This window comes from Lampris incognitus, chromosome 21 (assembly GCF_029633865.1).
Source record: "Lampris incognitus isolate fLamInc1 chromosome 21, fLamInc1.hap2, whole genome shotgun sequence".
NCBI lineage: Eukaryota > Metazoa > Chordata > Actinopteri > Lampriformes > Lampridae > Lampris > Lampris incognitus.
The window spans coordinates 14,664,158-14,681,894 of record NC_079231.1 but is presented as its reverse complement, the minus strand read 5'-3'; the positions used below and the strand labels follow the sequence as shown (position 1 = coordinate 14,681,894).

The following is a 17,737-nucleotide window of genomic DNA, read 5'->3' as shown; positions in this document are numbered from 1 at the left end:
AAAATGAAAGAGTGCAAAAGAAGCATACTACCTAAGGTAATGGTAAAAAATATCGTTTATTTATGTGGAAGCTCCAATGCACTGTGATTTTGGCCATCTCAGGGCCGCCTGGACGCATTCTTCAAGTCGATGGTTGGCCATCTTAGGTCGTTTACTATGACAGGATTAAGCGTCAGTATAGGCTGAGATCAAGTTCTGGCACCGTCAAGAAAATTGGGGCCGTGAGTGATCGTGAAGCCTGACAGAAGATGTGAGACGATAGAAATGACCACTATTCACCATCCAGGAGAATCACCGATAGGGGTATCCATCCATCCATCACCCAAGCCGCTTATCCCAACTGGGGTCGCGGGGATGCTGGAGCCAATCCCAGCAGTCATTGGGCGGCAGGCAGGGAAACACCCTGTGCAGGCCGCCAGTCCATCACAGGACCGACACACACACACACACATGGTCGTGGTCATGGACGACAACCCGGTGTGCCCCTAGTGGACAGAACATGAGCTTGTTGAATCGATCCAAATCCTTCTCTTTCTGTCATCCTTTTGTTTTGCTATTTTTGTTTCTACAGGCCAAACCCTGGCCGTCGCTAATGCAGCTGCCCGTGAGACCATTTTGAAGGACATGGACGGCGTGCCGTCAGTGATTAAAGTGGGCCGGAGCTCCCCGGATCCCGACACCGGCACTTCCCCTCCTCCTCCCCCGAGTCAACCGGAGCTGAGATCCGGCGGCACTCTGTAGACAGGAATAATTTCAAACTTTTTGTCACAGTAAAATTTAAAAAAAAAACATGATGCAGCCAATTCACAAGCATTACAAAATAAATCGCAAATAAAGTCGTTCTTCTATTTTTATACTACTTTACTTTTTCTAAAAGTTTGAACGACGTCGCGTCCTCACGTGACCCGCACCTGCCTGCTGTGTGGCTTACCAGACTTGACATCAAAAGAGGCTGGCTTCACGCTCACGGGTCAGGGTCAGTTCACCGCACCAGGCAGACGAGACTCGGGAGAGCGTCAACCTGCTACCTGCGCTATTATCTTGGATTGGGGGGCACAAAGAGTGAGTATCTTCAGTGTATTTCCAATAGTATTTCCAATAGTTTTGTCTAGCTCTGCTGTGGTTTTCATTCAAGCAACTAACGTTAGCGAACGTAACGTTAGCTAACTAGCTAACTAGCTATCTTCCACCCGGTAACGTTGCTAGCTAGTTGCTGACGTTGCTGGCTAGTTGTTTGAATGCTGCTAGGCAAGCTAACTATCGGTAGCGTCCGGTAACGTTACCGGTAGCTAGCTAGTTATGTTTGTCCAACCTTAGCTCTGGCCATGCAATATTTTCATTCAAATGACTAACTAGCTAGCAAACGTTAGCTACCGGTAGCTATTATTAGCTAACAATGCTAACGTCGGGACTACTGGACCAGTGGTTAGCTAGCCTAACGTTAGCTAGCTACCTATCACTCCTGCACTTTTTCCCACCTCTCCAATACAGAGATCCCCCACTTACCAAATCCCACTTTAACCCCTGCGTGCCGTCGGCTGCCATCGCTCATAGATCCGTCATTAAACCAAACCCACAGTCTGGCAAGGGTTTTGAGATTGTCACCGTTTTCCCGTTGCAAAATGTGACTCACAGTAAACACCTAGGATGGCCTCAATGGTACAAGGGGGTCATGGCTTAACTTGTAATAGGTCTCCATCTGTTGACCTCCACCTGGAAGGGACCTCCAGATGAAGCAAAATGTCCCTGCTGTTGGAGTAGAGTAGGCCCCCAAAACAATCAAGAAAGCAGGGCAATATGGTGTGTGTGTAGTGCCATTTACATAGAAAGCAAAATACATTTTAGGTAAGTGATCCACTCAGTAATTTAACTACTTCCGAGGATCAAAATATAAACTTCTTCACACAAACTCACTCATCCTGTAATCACACCTTATAATTGAAAATCGAGATGCCTCCAAATGAGGGCTATAATTGCCATCATCATCAACGAGGGGAAACCGCTTTACAACCCACTCCACTTTCAAGTGCATACAGCCTCCCTGTGAGTAATTGGACCATAGCCCTGGCAGGCGGGGAGGGCGGTGTTCACTAGTCGCTGCTGTTGCCGTCGATCCCATAATCCTCATCACCGTCATCATCATCATCACTCTCGCCGTCCTGCTGCATGAGGTGTGCTGAAGTTGAATAATTTGTACCCGTTCGAGAGGGATGTGGCGTTTTGTTGGATGATTAAAAAAAAAAGATAGCAGCACTAACCTATTCCCCGTTCCAGGACATATCCATCATGTTAAGAGCCCTCCTAAAAAATAAAATAAAATTAGAAAAAGCTGGAAATGGTTCCTCATGTCTTGTTTGTCAGCATCTTGAGGAGAATAATCGGGAAAGGGAAGGAGCGGATGTGTGTGTGTGGGAGGGGGGGGTGGGGGTGTACTTGTGGGGATCACTTTGAGTTTTTAACCATCAGACATTTTTGCAAAGTGAAGACATTTTGGCCGGTCGTCACTTCTTAAAGGGTCTATTTCAGGGTTAGGACTTCGGTTTAGGGTTAAAGTTAGCATAAGGATAAGGTTAAGTTTAGGGTAAGGCATATACACCGATCAGCCAAAACATTAAAACCACCTGAGACCACTGCCATCAGGGAATACCATTGCCATGAAGGGCTGTACTTGGTCTACAACAATGTTTAGGTAGGTGGTACATGTCAAAGTAACATCCACATGAATGCCAGGACCCAGGGTTTCCCAGCAGAACATTGCCCAGAGCAGAACCCTGCCTCCACCGGCTTGCCTTCTTCCCATAGTGCGTCCTGGTGCCATCTCTTCCCTAGGTAAATGGCGCACATACACCCGGCCAGCCACATGATGTAAAAGAAAACGTGACTCATCAGACCAGACCACCTTCTTCCATTGCTCCATGGTCCAGTTCTGATGCTCACATGCCCATTGTAGGAGCTTTTGGCGGTGGACAGGGGTCATCATGGGCACTCTAACCAGTCTGCAGCTACGCAGCCACATACACAGCAAGCTGTGATGCACTGTGTGTTGTGACACCTGCCTACCATAGCCAGCATTAACTTTTTCAGCAATTTGAGCTACAGTAGCTCTTCTGTGGGATCAGACCAGATGGGCTAGCCTTCGCTCCCCACACGTATTAATGAGCCTTTGGCGCCCATGACCCTGTCATCGGTTCACCGGTTGTCCTTCCTTGGACCACATTTGGGAGGTACTGACCACTGCATATTTAGAACACCTCACAAGACCTGCCATTTTGGAGATGCTCTGACCCAGTCGTCTAGCCATCACAATTTGGCCTTTGTCAGAGTCGCTCAGATCCTTACACTTGCCCATTTTTCCTGCTTCCAGCACATCAACTTCAAGAACTGACTGTTCACTTGCTGCCTAGTATATCCCCTCCTTGACAGGTGCCATTGCAACGAGATAACCAATGTTATTCACGTACCTGTCAGTGGTTTTAATGTTTTGGCTGGTTGGTGTAGTTCTGATAGTTAAGGTTAGGGTTAAGGGGGCTAGGGAATGAGTGTACCCAATGAGGGGCCCTCAAGAAGATATAAGTGCAAAAATTTGTGTGTGTGTGTGTGTGTTCGTCCACTTGTGTTGTACGGACGTCATCAGTCTATTAAGAGCATCAATAAACATAGCAGAGTCCCTGTTTAATCCGTTCAATAGGATGCACTGAAGGGATGGCTGCAGGAAATACACGAGAAACGACACTTCATCTGTGAGCGATGGGATTTTTTTCCCTCTCTTTTGTACTTTAATGTCACGCCTCTCACCGAGCGCTCAAGGACACCAGCGTGTAGGCCCACTGGTGGCGCCCTGCTTCACTCCCCATCCCTGGGGCAAACAGTATTGATCTTAGTTGCTGAATTTGCATTTCATATCACTTTTCCTCATTTAAAATGGTGATTGCCGATATCTCACCCAGGACAAATGGTTGGCCGGGGAATTGTGGCTGAGGGCGATACTGATCAGCCGCGCAGAGTAAACGAGCTTATCATCACAATGTAAATAGTGGTGTGTGTTGATTGCTTTAGGGCCCGTCCCCCTCTGTGGAAGTGTCACGGTCGGAAATCAAAGGATGAACCGGAGGAGAATCACAAATGACTATATCGACTCCTGATGGGACGGTGTTGACTTTAAAGTATATTCTGGCTGGATGGCTGTCATAAGCAGATGTGATTTATCAAACAGATTTCTAATGATGTTGTAGTAATGGAGACGAGAGGTATTGATCTAAAGAATCCTTTTTAAAGGGAAAAAAAATCAAAGTGAATACAGATATCGTGGAGACCTGAAGTTTAATGAGCCCATCAACACTCATGCTGAGAAGAGTGGAAAACATTAGCTCCCTAGCTGTTTGATTCCAGTATAAATGAGACTGGGAATGGACTTCTTAAAGGAGTAGAACACACTTTTTTGAAGTCTGTCTCTAAATTGTACTCATGTATGTTTCATTTTGACAATCATCCATCGTTTTCTTCATACTGGACACACAACTCCAGCTTGCCATCCACAGTTCAGTGCAAACAATGGGGAACGAATCCATGATGGTTATTCAGCATCAAGAAGACACACTCCGCGGTTCACCCAAAGCTAACATGATGCTACAGCAGTCTATCGTAGCCAGGTGGAGTTGTCATCTTAGAAATGTACAGTTCAGGGATCAGGAGCACTTTGTCATTTCATTTCATGCACTTGCACACACGAAACAAAACGAAACATCGTTTCCCCAGCCCACAGAAGTGAAACACAAAGAACTGCAAGAACACATATATCCAAACGAACACATATATCCAAGCTAAAAAAAAAAATACTGTCCAGCCAGGAGGACTGTTGGAACTGCCGGTCTGCATGGTCTAGCAGTTAGCTTAGCCTGCCCCGCTTCCTCATCCTGTCAGACTACCCTCGGTGTTTCCTCTTTGGGCGCAGCTCTGGGCAGGGCCATGGTCCTTGGGCCCACCAGATGCAGCAGACCAGGTTGCCCAGCTGATCCAACGCTAGCTCTCCCAGCCAGACACCATTTTGGGGGGGGGGGGTTCCTCCCTTTTTCTCATCAATTGTATTTTTGGCCAATTACCTCACTTTTCTGAGCTGTCCCGGTTGCTGCTCCACCCCCTCTGCCAATCCGGGGTGGACTGCAGACTACCACATGCCTCCTCCGATACATGTGGGGTCGCCAGCTGCTTCTTTTCACCTGACAGTGAGGGGTTTCACCGGGGGGGGCGTAGCACGTGGGAGGCTCACGCTATTCCCCCCAGTTCCCCCTCCCCCCCTGAACAGGCGCTCCGACCGACCAGAGGAGGTGCTAGTTCAGCGACCAGGAAACATACCCACATCTGGCTTCCCACCTGCAGACACGGCCAATTGTGTCTGTATGGACGCCCGACCAAGTGGAGGTAACATGGGGATTCAAACTGGCAATCCCCGTGTTGGTAGGCAACGGAATAGACCATTATGCTACCTGGACACCCCTCAGCCAGACACCTTTGACAAACCTTCCTGCACTCCATACGACAACACTAAAAACACAGTCAAGGCTAGGTGAGGCCGCCGCCAGACTGCCCTCGGTGTTATCAGAACTGCTGGTCTGCATGGGCTAGCACTTAGCTTAGCCTCCCCTGCTTCCGCATCCTGTCAGACCACCCTCGGTGTTTCCTCTTCGGGCACAGCTCCGGGCAGGGCCGTGGTCCCTGGGCCAACAGGACGCAGCAGACCCAGCTGTCCCAGTCGATCCAGCACCAGCTCTCTCAGCCTTCAAACAAAGACAAACTTAGACGCAGACATGGACAAAAAGACACTGCGTGGACGATACTGGGTGAGGCCACCGCAAATGTGAATTTGCGCCGCCATCTTCCCACACCAAAAGCGGAAAGTTGTTTTCTACTGTCAGTTATGGGCGTTTTCCTACTGCATTACCTTCAACAATGCAGCCTACAAGCCATTAACAGCAGGAGTTACTCCACCGCGGTGCAGCAATGCAAACTCTGAGACAATAAATTATTAACAATAAAAAAGACTTAATATTTTTGAAATGACCACTCCATTTCGCTATGATACAGCATGTTAGCTTTGGCTCAACAAGCTTCTTTTTTTTTTGCACTGAATGTTGCAGATGTTTCCCCCATTCAGTGCATTGAACTGTAGATGGCAAGGCGGAGCCATTTGTCCCGCATGAAGAAAAGCTTGGATTGGATACCTATGTACTACATTAGTGATGAGTATCAGATAAGGGCAGGTGTGTAATTCCTATTTATCAGTGTCCTTCCTGTGGTTTATATGGCTAAGACATGGATGTGATTTTCCAGGGGTGGTGGTGGGGATACCTCTGTCCTGTTCTTAGACGTTATGAGAAATAACAGGCTTCATAGCCTAAAAGCCTGCTTGAATGTTTCCTGTCTATATGAATGTATACTGTTCATGTTTTAATAATAAAACATAAAAAACAACCCTGTTTTTTTTTCATGAATCACACAAATGCATTGCCTTAAGCTTCCTTGTTATGTATGTGCACGGGGGTATAATTCCCCACGCAATATTTTCCAGTACTTAATCTGCATTTTGTCTCATCATTAGTCTCACAATCAGTCGTCAATCTCATCATTACTCTCATTATCAGTCTCATCATCAGTCTTATTGTCAGGCTCATCATCACTCTCATCATCAGTCTCACCGTCAGTCTTGTCATCAGTCTCGTCATCAGTCTTGTCAGTCTCGTCACCAGTCTCATCATCAGTCTTGTCAGTCTCATCATTAGTTTCATCATCAGTTTCATCATTAGTTTCGTCATCCATCTTGTCATCAGTCTCATCATCAGTCTCGTCATCAGTCTCATCAGTCGTATTGCCTAATGTGGATGTATTTCCTTATTTCTTTTTTGGCTCATTGCCTTTGCTTTACAATTTTTTAAGATCTCAGAGTAAAGAAACTTCAAGAAACAGCATTAAGTACACTTGATATCTATCTTTCTATCTATCAATCTGTCCAGCCATCCAGCCATCTATCTATGTATACACTACACACACACAATGTATATATTTGAACATGTCGGCATTTTTGATCATGGTTCCATTGTTAAAAAGGTTCTGCAGCTAATATATTAATGTCTTTAATCCCATCATTCAGTACTGAAGACTGTCCATTGTATTTCATTTATTGTTGCCTACGATGAGACTAGAAATAACATTGGTGTTTGACCCCTCCAAATCCCAGAAACCCGTTTGCAGTTAAACACAATCCAGCCAGTGCTTTTATGTCAGCATCATCGCTAAATACAGAAATGCTGAAGCTGTAAAATGCTTCGCACCGCATGTATTTTTCCCGGTAAAGTCCTTACCCGTCAACAATCACTACAATTACCGCCTACAAAAGCATTCATCATTTGGTTATTTGCGCATGAAGCATCATCTTAAATACGGCAGCATTAGAAAGCATCAACATTAGCGTTTGTTTGTGTGTAAATCTTCAGGATTGTAGCTTTGAAATCCAAACACTTCGCACCGTTTCAGATCTGACGGGGGAGCTTTGTGGTTTCCCCGACTCTGAGCCGAAAGCAAAACTCCATCTCTGGTCCTGATGCGAACACTTTATTATTTATATCTGCAGACACAGTGTTTGACGCTAACCGGTTTCGCTCCAGGCTAGCTTCACAACTACCTCACACCACTCCTCCCAGACTGTCATCTTCGCTCGTTGTGTCTATCTGGGAGATTGGAGGCATCATCAGGATGATGCTCCTGCCTTTTTTCTGCCTCTATGGGTAAGAGCTCAGTGAAATTAAATGAGTATACTTAACATTTGTGAACTCAACCCCTCCCACCCCTCCTTAGCATAAAAAAACAACAACAAATTTGCAACAAGTCTTCTATCAGTGACTTGTTTCCTTCTATTTTGCAGGTGAGGAAAGACATTAGGCTTTTGTTTCTACTTGGTGTTGCAGGCAGTCTGAGCGATTCCCTAAGCAATGCAGTTTGGCACAATGCACATGACAGTACTGGAAGCCTGTGTTTCACTCTCACCGTCCCCCAATTAAACCTGAAATCCATAGGCTCATTAAACCGCCCAGGTTGGAGAGCTCGCTCGTTCCCCTGACATCTCTTTCACACTAACAAGACCAACTCTGTTAACGTCCAGATTCCAATTATTCCAGAAAGAAAAAAAATAAGGCACCGGTGGCAGCAGTGGTTTTGAGCAGTCTTTTGTTGATAATTTGCAACATCCCATCTCAGTGACATGCTCAAGAGTACACGGGAAACACAGACAGGATTTTAACATAGTAAAAATTAGGTTTGTTATCTTGTGGGCTTATAAGTAAGGCCGCTAGTTTTGGAAGTTCCCAGCCCTGGGAGGATGTTGAAAAGCTGTGGGAATGCAGCGACTCAGTATAATGAGTGGACAGAACATCGAGACCGACTTCTCGATGTGGTGTTGCAACTCGTTTCGTCGGAACAGCCTCAGTTCCTCAGGGTGCGAACGCGGCGAGATTTTTAAAGCGGTCCGCGGGGATGGAGGCCCTCGCTGACTCCAGGGCTTCGTGCAGTCGTGCTGACTTGACCGGAAGTGGCTCTCGAAAAAACCCGTTTCGTCTCGTCCCAAAGATTTCCAGCTGGTCAGTTTGGGTGTGGATAAACCGCTGCCATGAAGGGATGTGCCTGATCAGTAGTGATGGCATCCATAATGCAAAATGCCGCTCGTCTTCTGTCAAAGCCAGTGTGTGCTGTGAAAATGCCACCTCACACCATCACGCCACCAGCACCAGCCTGTCATGTTGACAGGTGGGTCGATGGTACACGGTGTCTTCTCCACACCTCAGTGCTCTCATCAAGCATCAAAGATGGTAGTTACTGGGATTCATCAGGTTAGGCAGCTTTTTTCCTCTTCCAGTGGTCAGTGATTTTGCTGCATGGCTCCCTCCAACCACCGTTTCTTGTTTCTTGTTTTTGTTTTGTTTTTTTGGCTGAAAGAAGTGGGATTCAGGAAGTCCTTGGCTTCCATACCCCATTTATGTCAAGGTGCGACAAGTAGTGCTGTTTATTCAGCATGGGGCGGCATGGCTGAGGAGGTAGCACGGGTTGTCTAGTAATCGGAAGGTCGCTGGTTCGATCCCCGGCTCCTGCCGAGAGCGTGTCGAAGTGTTCTTGAACAAGACACTGAACCTTTAACTGCTCCTGATGAGCAGGCTGGCACCTTGCATGGCAGCTTCCTCCATCAGTGTGTGAATGGGTGAAGGTGAGGCATACGCTGTAAAGTGCTTTAAGTGGTCGGACTAGAAAAGCACTGTATAAATGCAGTCCATTTACCATTTAGTCTTTTATGGATCTTTTGGCCGTCATCTAAAACTGGCAGTCATATTTGAACTGTCAGACGACCAAATGTAGACCTGCTGTTGTTCCGCAAAATTCAGCAGCCTCCTTTGACCTTCTCTGTCAATGAGACGTTTTGCACCACTGGCCTGCTGTTGCAGGTAAATATGGGGCTTTGTTGACCATGGAAAAACCCAACAGCGTTGCAGGTTCTGACAAGCTTAAAGCAGTGTGCCTTGCACCTTCTAGATGCCCCATTTAAGGGGGCACACACACACACACACACACACACACACACACACACACACACACACACACACACACACACACACACACACACACACACACAACTATTTCTGTCTGTCTGTCTGTCTGTCTCTCTCTCTCACACACACACACCTTCTAGATACTCCATTTACGGGGCAGATACACACACACACACACACACACACACACACACACACACACACACACACACACACACACACCTTCTACATACTCCATTTACGGGGCAGATATACACACAGACACACACATATACACAAACATCAACTCATTCTCTCTGTCTGTCTGTCTGTCTTCCTGTCTGTCTGTCTCACACACACACACGCCTTCTAGATACTTAATTTACAGGGCAGACACACACACACACACACACACACACACACACACACACACACACACCCTCTAGATACTCCATTTAAGGGGCGGCTATACACACATCTACATGTACAAAGTCTAAAGATTTTCAAGGATAAGCCCATAACCCATTGTGTGCCAGGCGGCTTCTTTTCTGGCTTGCAAACTGAGAGACTGGCCATGTCACAGACGTGTACACTTGTTAGGCTGACGTGGCTGATTTCGTTGTCTCAGATTTGGTCATTACAATCTACACGCGGAAAAAATACCTTGTTTACATAATCACGTCATGTCATATCCCATCTTGTTCTTTTGTGGTAATATAGCATGTATGTCAAGGTGTCAGAAGGTGTCGTGCACAATAAAGAGCACAGACATTTGCGGCAGTGCCACTTCAGACCATGTAGCTCGTGTCTCTCCGGTGTGTGTGGACTAAATGACTTCATTTCCCATGAGCCTGTGTAACCGGACGACCAAAAAGCTCACCCGCGGCACCTTTTAGACGTTTCACTTTAGTTTATACTGAGTCTGCCGTCTTAATCACGGGATATTCTTCCTGGAAATATTAAGCGGTTCAAACATCAGTAGACATCGCCGGATAACGCACATCGTTAGCGTAACTTTTAGGCGCGCCCCCGATTTGACGGTGTTCGTTTTTGGTTGTCCCGATTCGCAGCGAGTTCTCCGGCCGGCGACCAACGTGAACATGTCTCTGCCGAGCAAGACGCACCAACCCGTGAGCCATGTGCTTTTCGACATGGACGGATTACTATTAGGTTATAACATCCGCTATACATCAAATATCGCCGCAACTAAGCTGACGTTTGTCGATTTTGTTGGAAAAGCCGAGTTTGTCATGTCAGTCACAGTTACTAGCTAGCGCAAACTGGTGTCGACAGCTAAACTTTGTCATCGGCTGGTTTCGCGTGGTTTGTATTAGACGTGCACTTTGGGGTCACGTCTGCCTCTAATATATGTTGGCGTCCATTGAAGTACTTGCAATTAACGGCTTGGGTTGTTGGCGTGCGCCGTCCGATAGGGGGCATTATAGAGAGCGGTGTAACGTTAAAGAGGAAATCGCTTCCTGCTTGGTACTCGCATGCCCATTGCTAATGGTCGTTTCTTAAACATTTCATTGATGTTATTGTAGTATGAAAGCTATTGCTTTTTGGTACATCAAATATTTACATGTTTGATTTTTGTTGCAATCTCCGATCAGATGTAATTTTAATACTTAATGACAGTGGTTCTCACTTAGGTCCTCCCATACTGACAGCACATGGCGTTATTCTGTTCTGCCAGGTAGTTTATTAGAGTCACCTGTTGTTCCGGGCGTTAAACCTCCCTGATTGGAGGCTGGAATAATCGGAACAACAGGTGAATGTGATGAACCACCTGGCAGAATACAAGGAATCGGGACTCATGGCACCAGGTGACCTTCTTCCACTGCTCCAAGGTCCAGTTTCGACGCTGGTGTGCCCATTGTAAGCGCTTTCAACGGTGGACAGGGGCCATCATGGCACTTTGACTGGTCTGCAGCTACATAGCCCCATGTGGAGCAGGGTGCGACGCACTCTGTGTTGTGACACATTTCCTCCCGTAACCATCCATAAAATTTTCTGTGGCTTGTGGCACAGTGGACCTCCTGTCTGTCTGGACCAGACAGGATAGCCTTCATTGCCTTAACCCATTCACGAGCCTTGGACACCCAACACCCTGTCGCTGGTTTGCGGCCTTGCTGTTTCAGAGATGCTCTGAACGCGTCATCGGGCCATAACAATTTGGCCCTTGTCAAAGTCTCTCAGGTCTTTACTCCTGCCCATTTCTCCTGCATCCAACACGTCGACTACGAGAACTGATTATTCGCATACCATCTATCCAGACCTTTACATGTGCCCTTGTTTGGAGATGATCCATGTTATTCAGTCCACCTGCGAGTGGTGATAATGTTTTGGTTCATCAGTATAGAAAACCAACAGTGCTGGTGGAACCTGGAGACCTGATTGAGAGCCACTGTTTTATCAGAAATGATAGCTTAATGGGTGCATCCTTTTTGATTCCAGGTTCTAATTCCTACAGTGTTTTCTTATTCTAGATACAGAACGGCTGTACACCGTTTCCTTTCAGGAAATATGTGACCGCTTCGGAAAACAATACACGTGGGACGTGAAGTCATCAGTGATGGGTAAAAAGGCTATAGAGGCTTCCCAGATTATTTGTGACGCCCTTGAGCTACCAATGACAGCTGAAGAACTCCTTGCTGAAAGCAGACGAATACAAGAGAGGATATTTCCCTCTGCCGAACTGATGCCAGGTAGGTGTGCTTGATTTCTGTGTATTAATTTCTGTAAATGTCACGTTAGGCTCACTAAACTGTGGGTAACGCCTACAAACACAATGCTGCTCATGCACGTGTAAACTCGCTTATACAAGTCAATGGTTTTTGTATTAATGACTGGGTTTGTTCTCCAATAATGAGAATGTATTCACCCTTAGTAGGCCTGCTGTTCCCTGTTACATCTGAGGGAATCTTATTTTTTCCATTGGGTTTATTATGGGGTGGCACAGTGGTTAGCGCTGTTGCCTCACAGCAAGAAGCTCCTGGGTTCAAGCCCCAGGTTATCCACCCTTGAGGGTTGTCCTGGGTCATCCTCTGTGTGGAGTTTGCATGTTCTCCCCGTGTCTGCGTGGGTTTCCTCTGGGTGCTCTGGTTTATTCCCACAGGCCAAAGACGTGTAGGTCAGGTGAATGGGCCATACTAAATTGTCCCTAGGTGTGAATGTGTCGGCCCTGTGATGGACTGGCAGCCTGTCCAGGTTGTCCCCTGGCCTGCTGCCCAATGACTGCTGGGATAGGCTCCAGCATCCTGCGACCCCGATTGGGATAAGCAGCTTGGATAATGGATGGATGAATGGTTTATTATATGCATGTGTTATGTTATGCCTCGGCATCTGGGTCTGTGTTTTTTATGGGTGGGTATAATATATATATATGTGTGTGTGTGTGTGTGTGTGTGTGTGTGTGTGTGTGTGTGTGTGTGTGTGTGTGTGTGTGTGTGTGTGTGTTACCTCAACGTATGTGTGCCACCAGGCGTGGAAAAACTGGTCAGTCACCTGCGAAAGCACAAGGTCCCGATGGCAGTGGCCACCAGCTCGGCGGGCCAGATGTTCGAAATGAAGACGGGTCGCCACAAAGCCTTCTTTGACCTGTTCAGCCACATCGTCCTCGGCGACGACCCGGAAGTGAAGAACAGCAAGCCCCAGCCGGACTCTTTCCTGATCTGTGCCAGTAGGTTTGACCCTCCGGCCTCCCCAGAGATGGTAAGAAGTGGAGATTAGCGATGCATCAGTTGGCAAGTCAAATTTATTCATGAAGGGATTTTAGAAAAAAACAAGTTTGTCACAAAGTGCTTCACAGATTACCAAAAGCATATGGCAAATGCAATTTAAAAATGAGCACGTAGAAAGACAAAATAGAAATTTCTACTCATACAGGTCCGAGCAGTCGCTTTTAATTGTCGACTTCGACCATCAGTTTGGGGTATTGTAATGTGTGGAATGGTAATACAATCTGTTTGTCTAAGTTAGATCATTATTCTGTTTATGATAAATGTAAATCAAGTTGATTAATTTTTTTTCATGGGATTTTATCAAAGGGAGAACTGATGCTGTAGTATTCACTTATTAACCTGCTTTTGACCTGATTCCAGGATCTGTTGCAATACATGCTGGGTAGCGATACTAGGTTAATGAGTGGGGTGACCTTTTTATTCACTATGATAGAAAATTGGCAATTTCCCTAGCTTTTACATGGCTGAAAGCCAACATTGACTAAAACTGAAAGCTTCGAGAAAAGGACATTGCTGTAACAATCGCTTGGTAGTTCTCTCAAGATTATCTACTACTACTAGTACTGCTACTACATTTGGCTGCTCCCATTAGGGGTCGCCATAGCGGATTTCCATCTCTTCCTGTCCTCTGCATCTTCCTCTGTTACACCAGTCACCCACATTTCCTCTCTCACCACATCCATAAACCTCCTCTTTGGCCTTCCTCTTTTCCTCTTCCTTGGCAGCTCCATCTTCAGCATCCTTCTCCCAGTATACCCAGCATCTCTCCTCCACAATGTCCAAACCATCTCAATCTTGTGTCTCTCTTGCTTTGTCTCCAAACAGTCCAACCTGAGCTGTCCCTCTAATATACTGGTTCCTAATCCTGTCCTTCTTTGTCACTCCCAATGAAAATCTTAGCATCTTCAACTCTGCCACCTCCAGCTCCGCCTCCTTGTCTTTTCATCAGTGCCACTGTCTCCAAACCATACAACATAGCTGGTCTCAACCATCTTGTAAACCTTCCCTTTAACTCTTGCTGGTACCCTTCTGTCACAAATCACTCCTGACATTCTTCTCCACCCACTCCACCCAGCCTGCACTCTCTTCTTCACCTCTCTTCTGCACTCCCCGTTACTTTAGTTAGTTGATCCCAAACATTTAAACTCATCCACCTTCGTCACCTCTACTCCTTGTGTCCTCATCATTCTGCTGTCCTCCCTCTTGTTCATGCTTATGTCTTACCTCTTGCTCCTCTCAAGTTCTCTCAAGACAATAGCATAGGAAAATGAGTTGGTGAGGGGACAGGTGTCATAGCCTGTTTGTCTGTGCTGATAGGCAACTGTCAAATCATGTCAGCACTACCAACAGTTAGAAATGTATCAGAATCAATAGATCTGTAGTTGCCTTTCCTCCTCCTTTTTCTCCTATATAATTGGCATTAAACCCCCGGGGCTGTACACTAAATTCGGTTATATCTTCAGGTTCTCGTCTATAATGTTTAATTTTGTTGAAATGCGTCGGCACCAAAATATCCAAATCCTGTTTCCGTCCACTATGTTTGGTGAGTTAAAGTTCAAGTTTAATGTCATGTGTATTGGAATACAATGGAATTCTTGTGCTCTGGATCTCTCTGTCTTAACGCAAAGGACACAAGGACATCCCCCCCAAAAAAACCAAGACCTACATAGACTATATATACACACGGTTCAGATTATCCAAGGTCAGTTCTGATTGATCTTTTGTGGTTTTGAGGTTATTAGTCTTATTGAGGCTGAGTAATGTTAGAAGTAAAACGTTGGCCAGATTTAGTCCCTATTAGGCTCCCCCACAAGATTCATCATGATTGGGGTAAATGTGCTGGATCAAAGCCTTCCTGGCTAGCTTTTTTTTTTTCGGGGGGGGGGGTGAATCGATCGATCCTGAAAATCTGGCTGTGATGGTAATCATGATGCTGAATCGCCTTTTTTTTTTTTAAGTTCAAAAGTGTGGGTTCGAGCCGTAGGTTTTTAATTGACAGTTTTGCTTGTCCAGTTAAAGCAGTGGTCCAGGTGTGCCCCGGGCCCCATACTGTTTATTTATTTATGCATTAATTTATTTATTTGCACACATGTAAGCCTGCATAGAATCCAAATAATGGGAAAAAAAATAAGAGATCTGTCAGAGCTAACATAATTTAGGAAAATGCGACCGAAAATATAAATGACAAGAAGCACGCAAAATGAGCAGAAAAACTAACCAATCAGTAGACAACAATCCAATAAAAAAGCAAGAAATTCATGAACATCAATGCAGGGAAAAAGAAGAAGAAGAAAAAAATATATATATCAATCAAGTTGCATTTTATATAGCGCTTATACACACACACACACATACATACATAACTTTATTAAAAGGAACACTCAATGGTAGGGAAAGTGCTCAACAAATAAGGAGCAAAATAATCCACTGAGTCAAGTCTCATAAAGAATTTATTTGACTCACTGGATTTTATATATATATATATATATATATATATATATATATATATATATATATATCGGTTTTTTCCCGAAACCGTCAATGGTGTTATAAGTGCTCAACTAATGAGGAGCGGAATATCAACACAGATAAAGGAAAAAAATAATGCTGCAATGTATAAAAAAAAAAATCCTGTATCTATGTTGAGATACGTATGTATATATATATATATATATATATATATATATATATATATACACACACACACACACATACACATATGTCAAGAAATAATTAGACATCATGAATTAAATGTGATGAAAATTTCCTTTTTACCATTTTCCAAAGATAACGAGCTCTAAATGACTTATACTTTGGTGATCCATATCTGTACCAAGATATCTAACGGAGCACTGGCCATGTTTGGTTTTGTATAAAGGAAGGTGAAGACGATTGACCCCGTCTAGTATTATATGAATGAATTTGGGAATTAAATTTGAAGAAGTTGCTGAACGATGATGGTAGGGAACAAGGCAAGAACATATATTTATATATATATAAACACATATCTGTTGAATATTTGTGTCATATACTGAAACAGTGTTGAGTTTTCTGAACAGGGAGTCAGAGGCCTTGTTAGAGTTTGAGAAAGTTGTCAATCTTACAAATCGTTTCCGCAGAAAATAAAGTTTATGAATCTTGCAGGTGCATGTATTTGCCCAAACAATACTACCACAAGTCAAAAAGGCATACATCACGGAATGATATAAAGTTTAATAAACAAGAGACATTTATGAAACTTCGTAGTTTGCTGATGATCCCCAATGACTTCACAGTTTTATTATGAATATAATTACCAATTTTTTTCCCATTTAATTTCTCAGCTAAAATGCCTAAGAAACGAGTGTGAGAGACTTTCAGAAATTTCTTTTCCATCTACTGACACTCTGGCATAATCCCTAACATACCTCCTGCCCCTTCCTGCAAATGCTATGAAATTTGACTTTAATATCTGCAAAAAAAGGTTAGAAAATTCGAATCGGGATCATGTTCATTTTATCTAGAACTTGTGTCGCTGATTCTAGTGGACAAAAAATAGAAGTTCTGTCTTTAACATACTGTAGCGAATTCGGGGGGCAGTCCGGGTACCACCACAGCCGGGATGTGAACCCGTATCTCCCACTCCGCAAGCGACAACGTTAACCAGTCGACTAAAGGGTCCGACCCGTTAGTCAAGGACCAACGTGTCTACTTATCCATGCACGTTACAATACTGTGTTTTGCCTTCTTTTACCAAAACTGAATAATTATTATCCAGACCATGGAGAGGAAACTCTGATGTACATCTTACCAACTCACTCTGCTACATTTGGAAAATTTAGAGGTGTACCTTTAAGGTGATAACCACTTTTACAGATACCACATTCATGTACTGAACTTTTTATACTTTTATTACATGCACTGTAGATGTTTTGGGAATATACTATGTTTGATGTGTTGTGTGAGCCGGAAGGCAAAGCTCTCAATTTACCAGTCAGTCTTCATTCCAGTCCTCACCTATGGTCATGAGCTTTGGGTAGTGATCGAAAGGGTGAGATCGCGGATACAAGCAGATGAAATGAGTTTCTTCCGTAGGGTGTCTGGGCTCAGCCTTAGAGATTTAGTGAGGAGCTCGGACATCCGTAGGGAGCTCGGGAGTAGAGCCGCTGCTCCTTCATGTCGAAAGGAGCCAGTTGAGGTGGTTCAGGCATCTGATTAGGATGCCTCCTGGGCTCCTTCCTTTGGAGGTTTTCCGGGCACGTTCAGCTGGGAGGAGACCCCGGGTAGACCCAGAACTCGCTGGAGGGACTACATGTCCAATCTGGCCTGGGAAGGCCTTGGAATCCCCCAGGAGGAGCTGGAGGGCGTTGCTGGGGAGAGGGACGTCTTGAGTGCCCTACGTAGCTTGCTGCCACCGCGACCCGACCCCGGAGAAGCAGCTAATGGTGA

At 45.1% G+C, this 17,737-nt stretch overlaps 1 protein-coding gene across 1 annotated transcript in view; it reads left to right on the top strand.

Annotated features, from left to right (window-relative positions):
- The first annotated feature begins 10,440 nt into the window (after window positions 1-10,440).
- The window catches only part of pudp (pseudouridine 5'-phosphatase), a 39,108-nt gene continuing 31,811 nt past the window's right edge, over window positions 10,441-17,737 (top strand). The window contains exons 1-3 of the mRNA XM_056301381.1: window positions 10,441-10,736; window positions 12,056-12,274; window positions 13,051-13,280. Of these exons, the coding sequence (XP_056157356.1) occupies window positions 10,667-10,736; window positions 12,056-12,274; window positions 13,051-13,280 (519 nt within the window). The 5' untranslated portion in view covers window positions 10,441-10,666. The remainder of the gene's footprint in view (window positions 10,737-12,055; window positions 12,275-13,050; window positions 13,281-17,737) is intronic.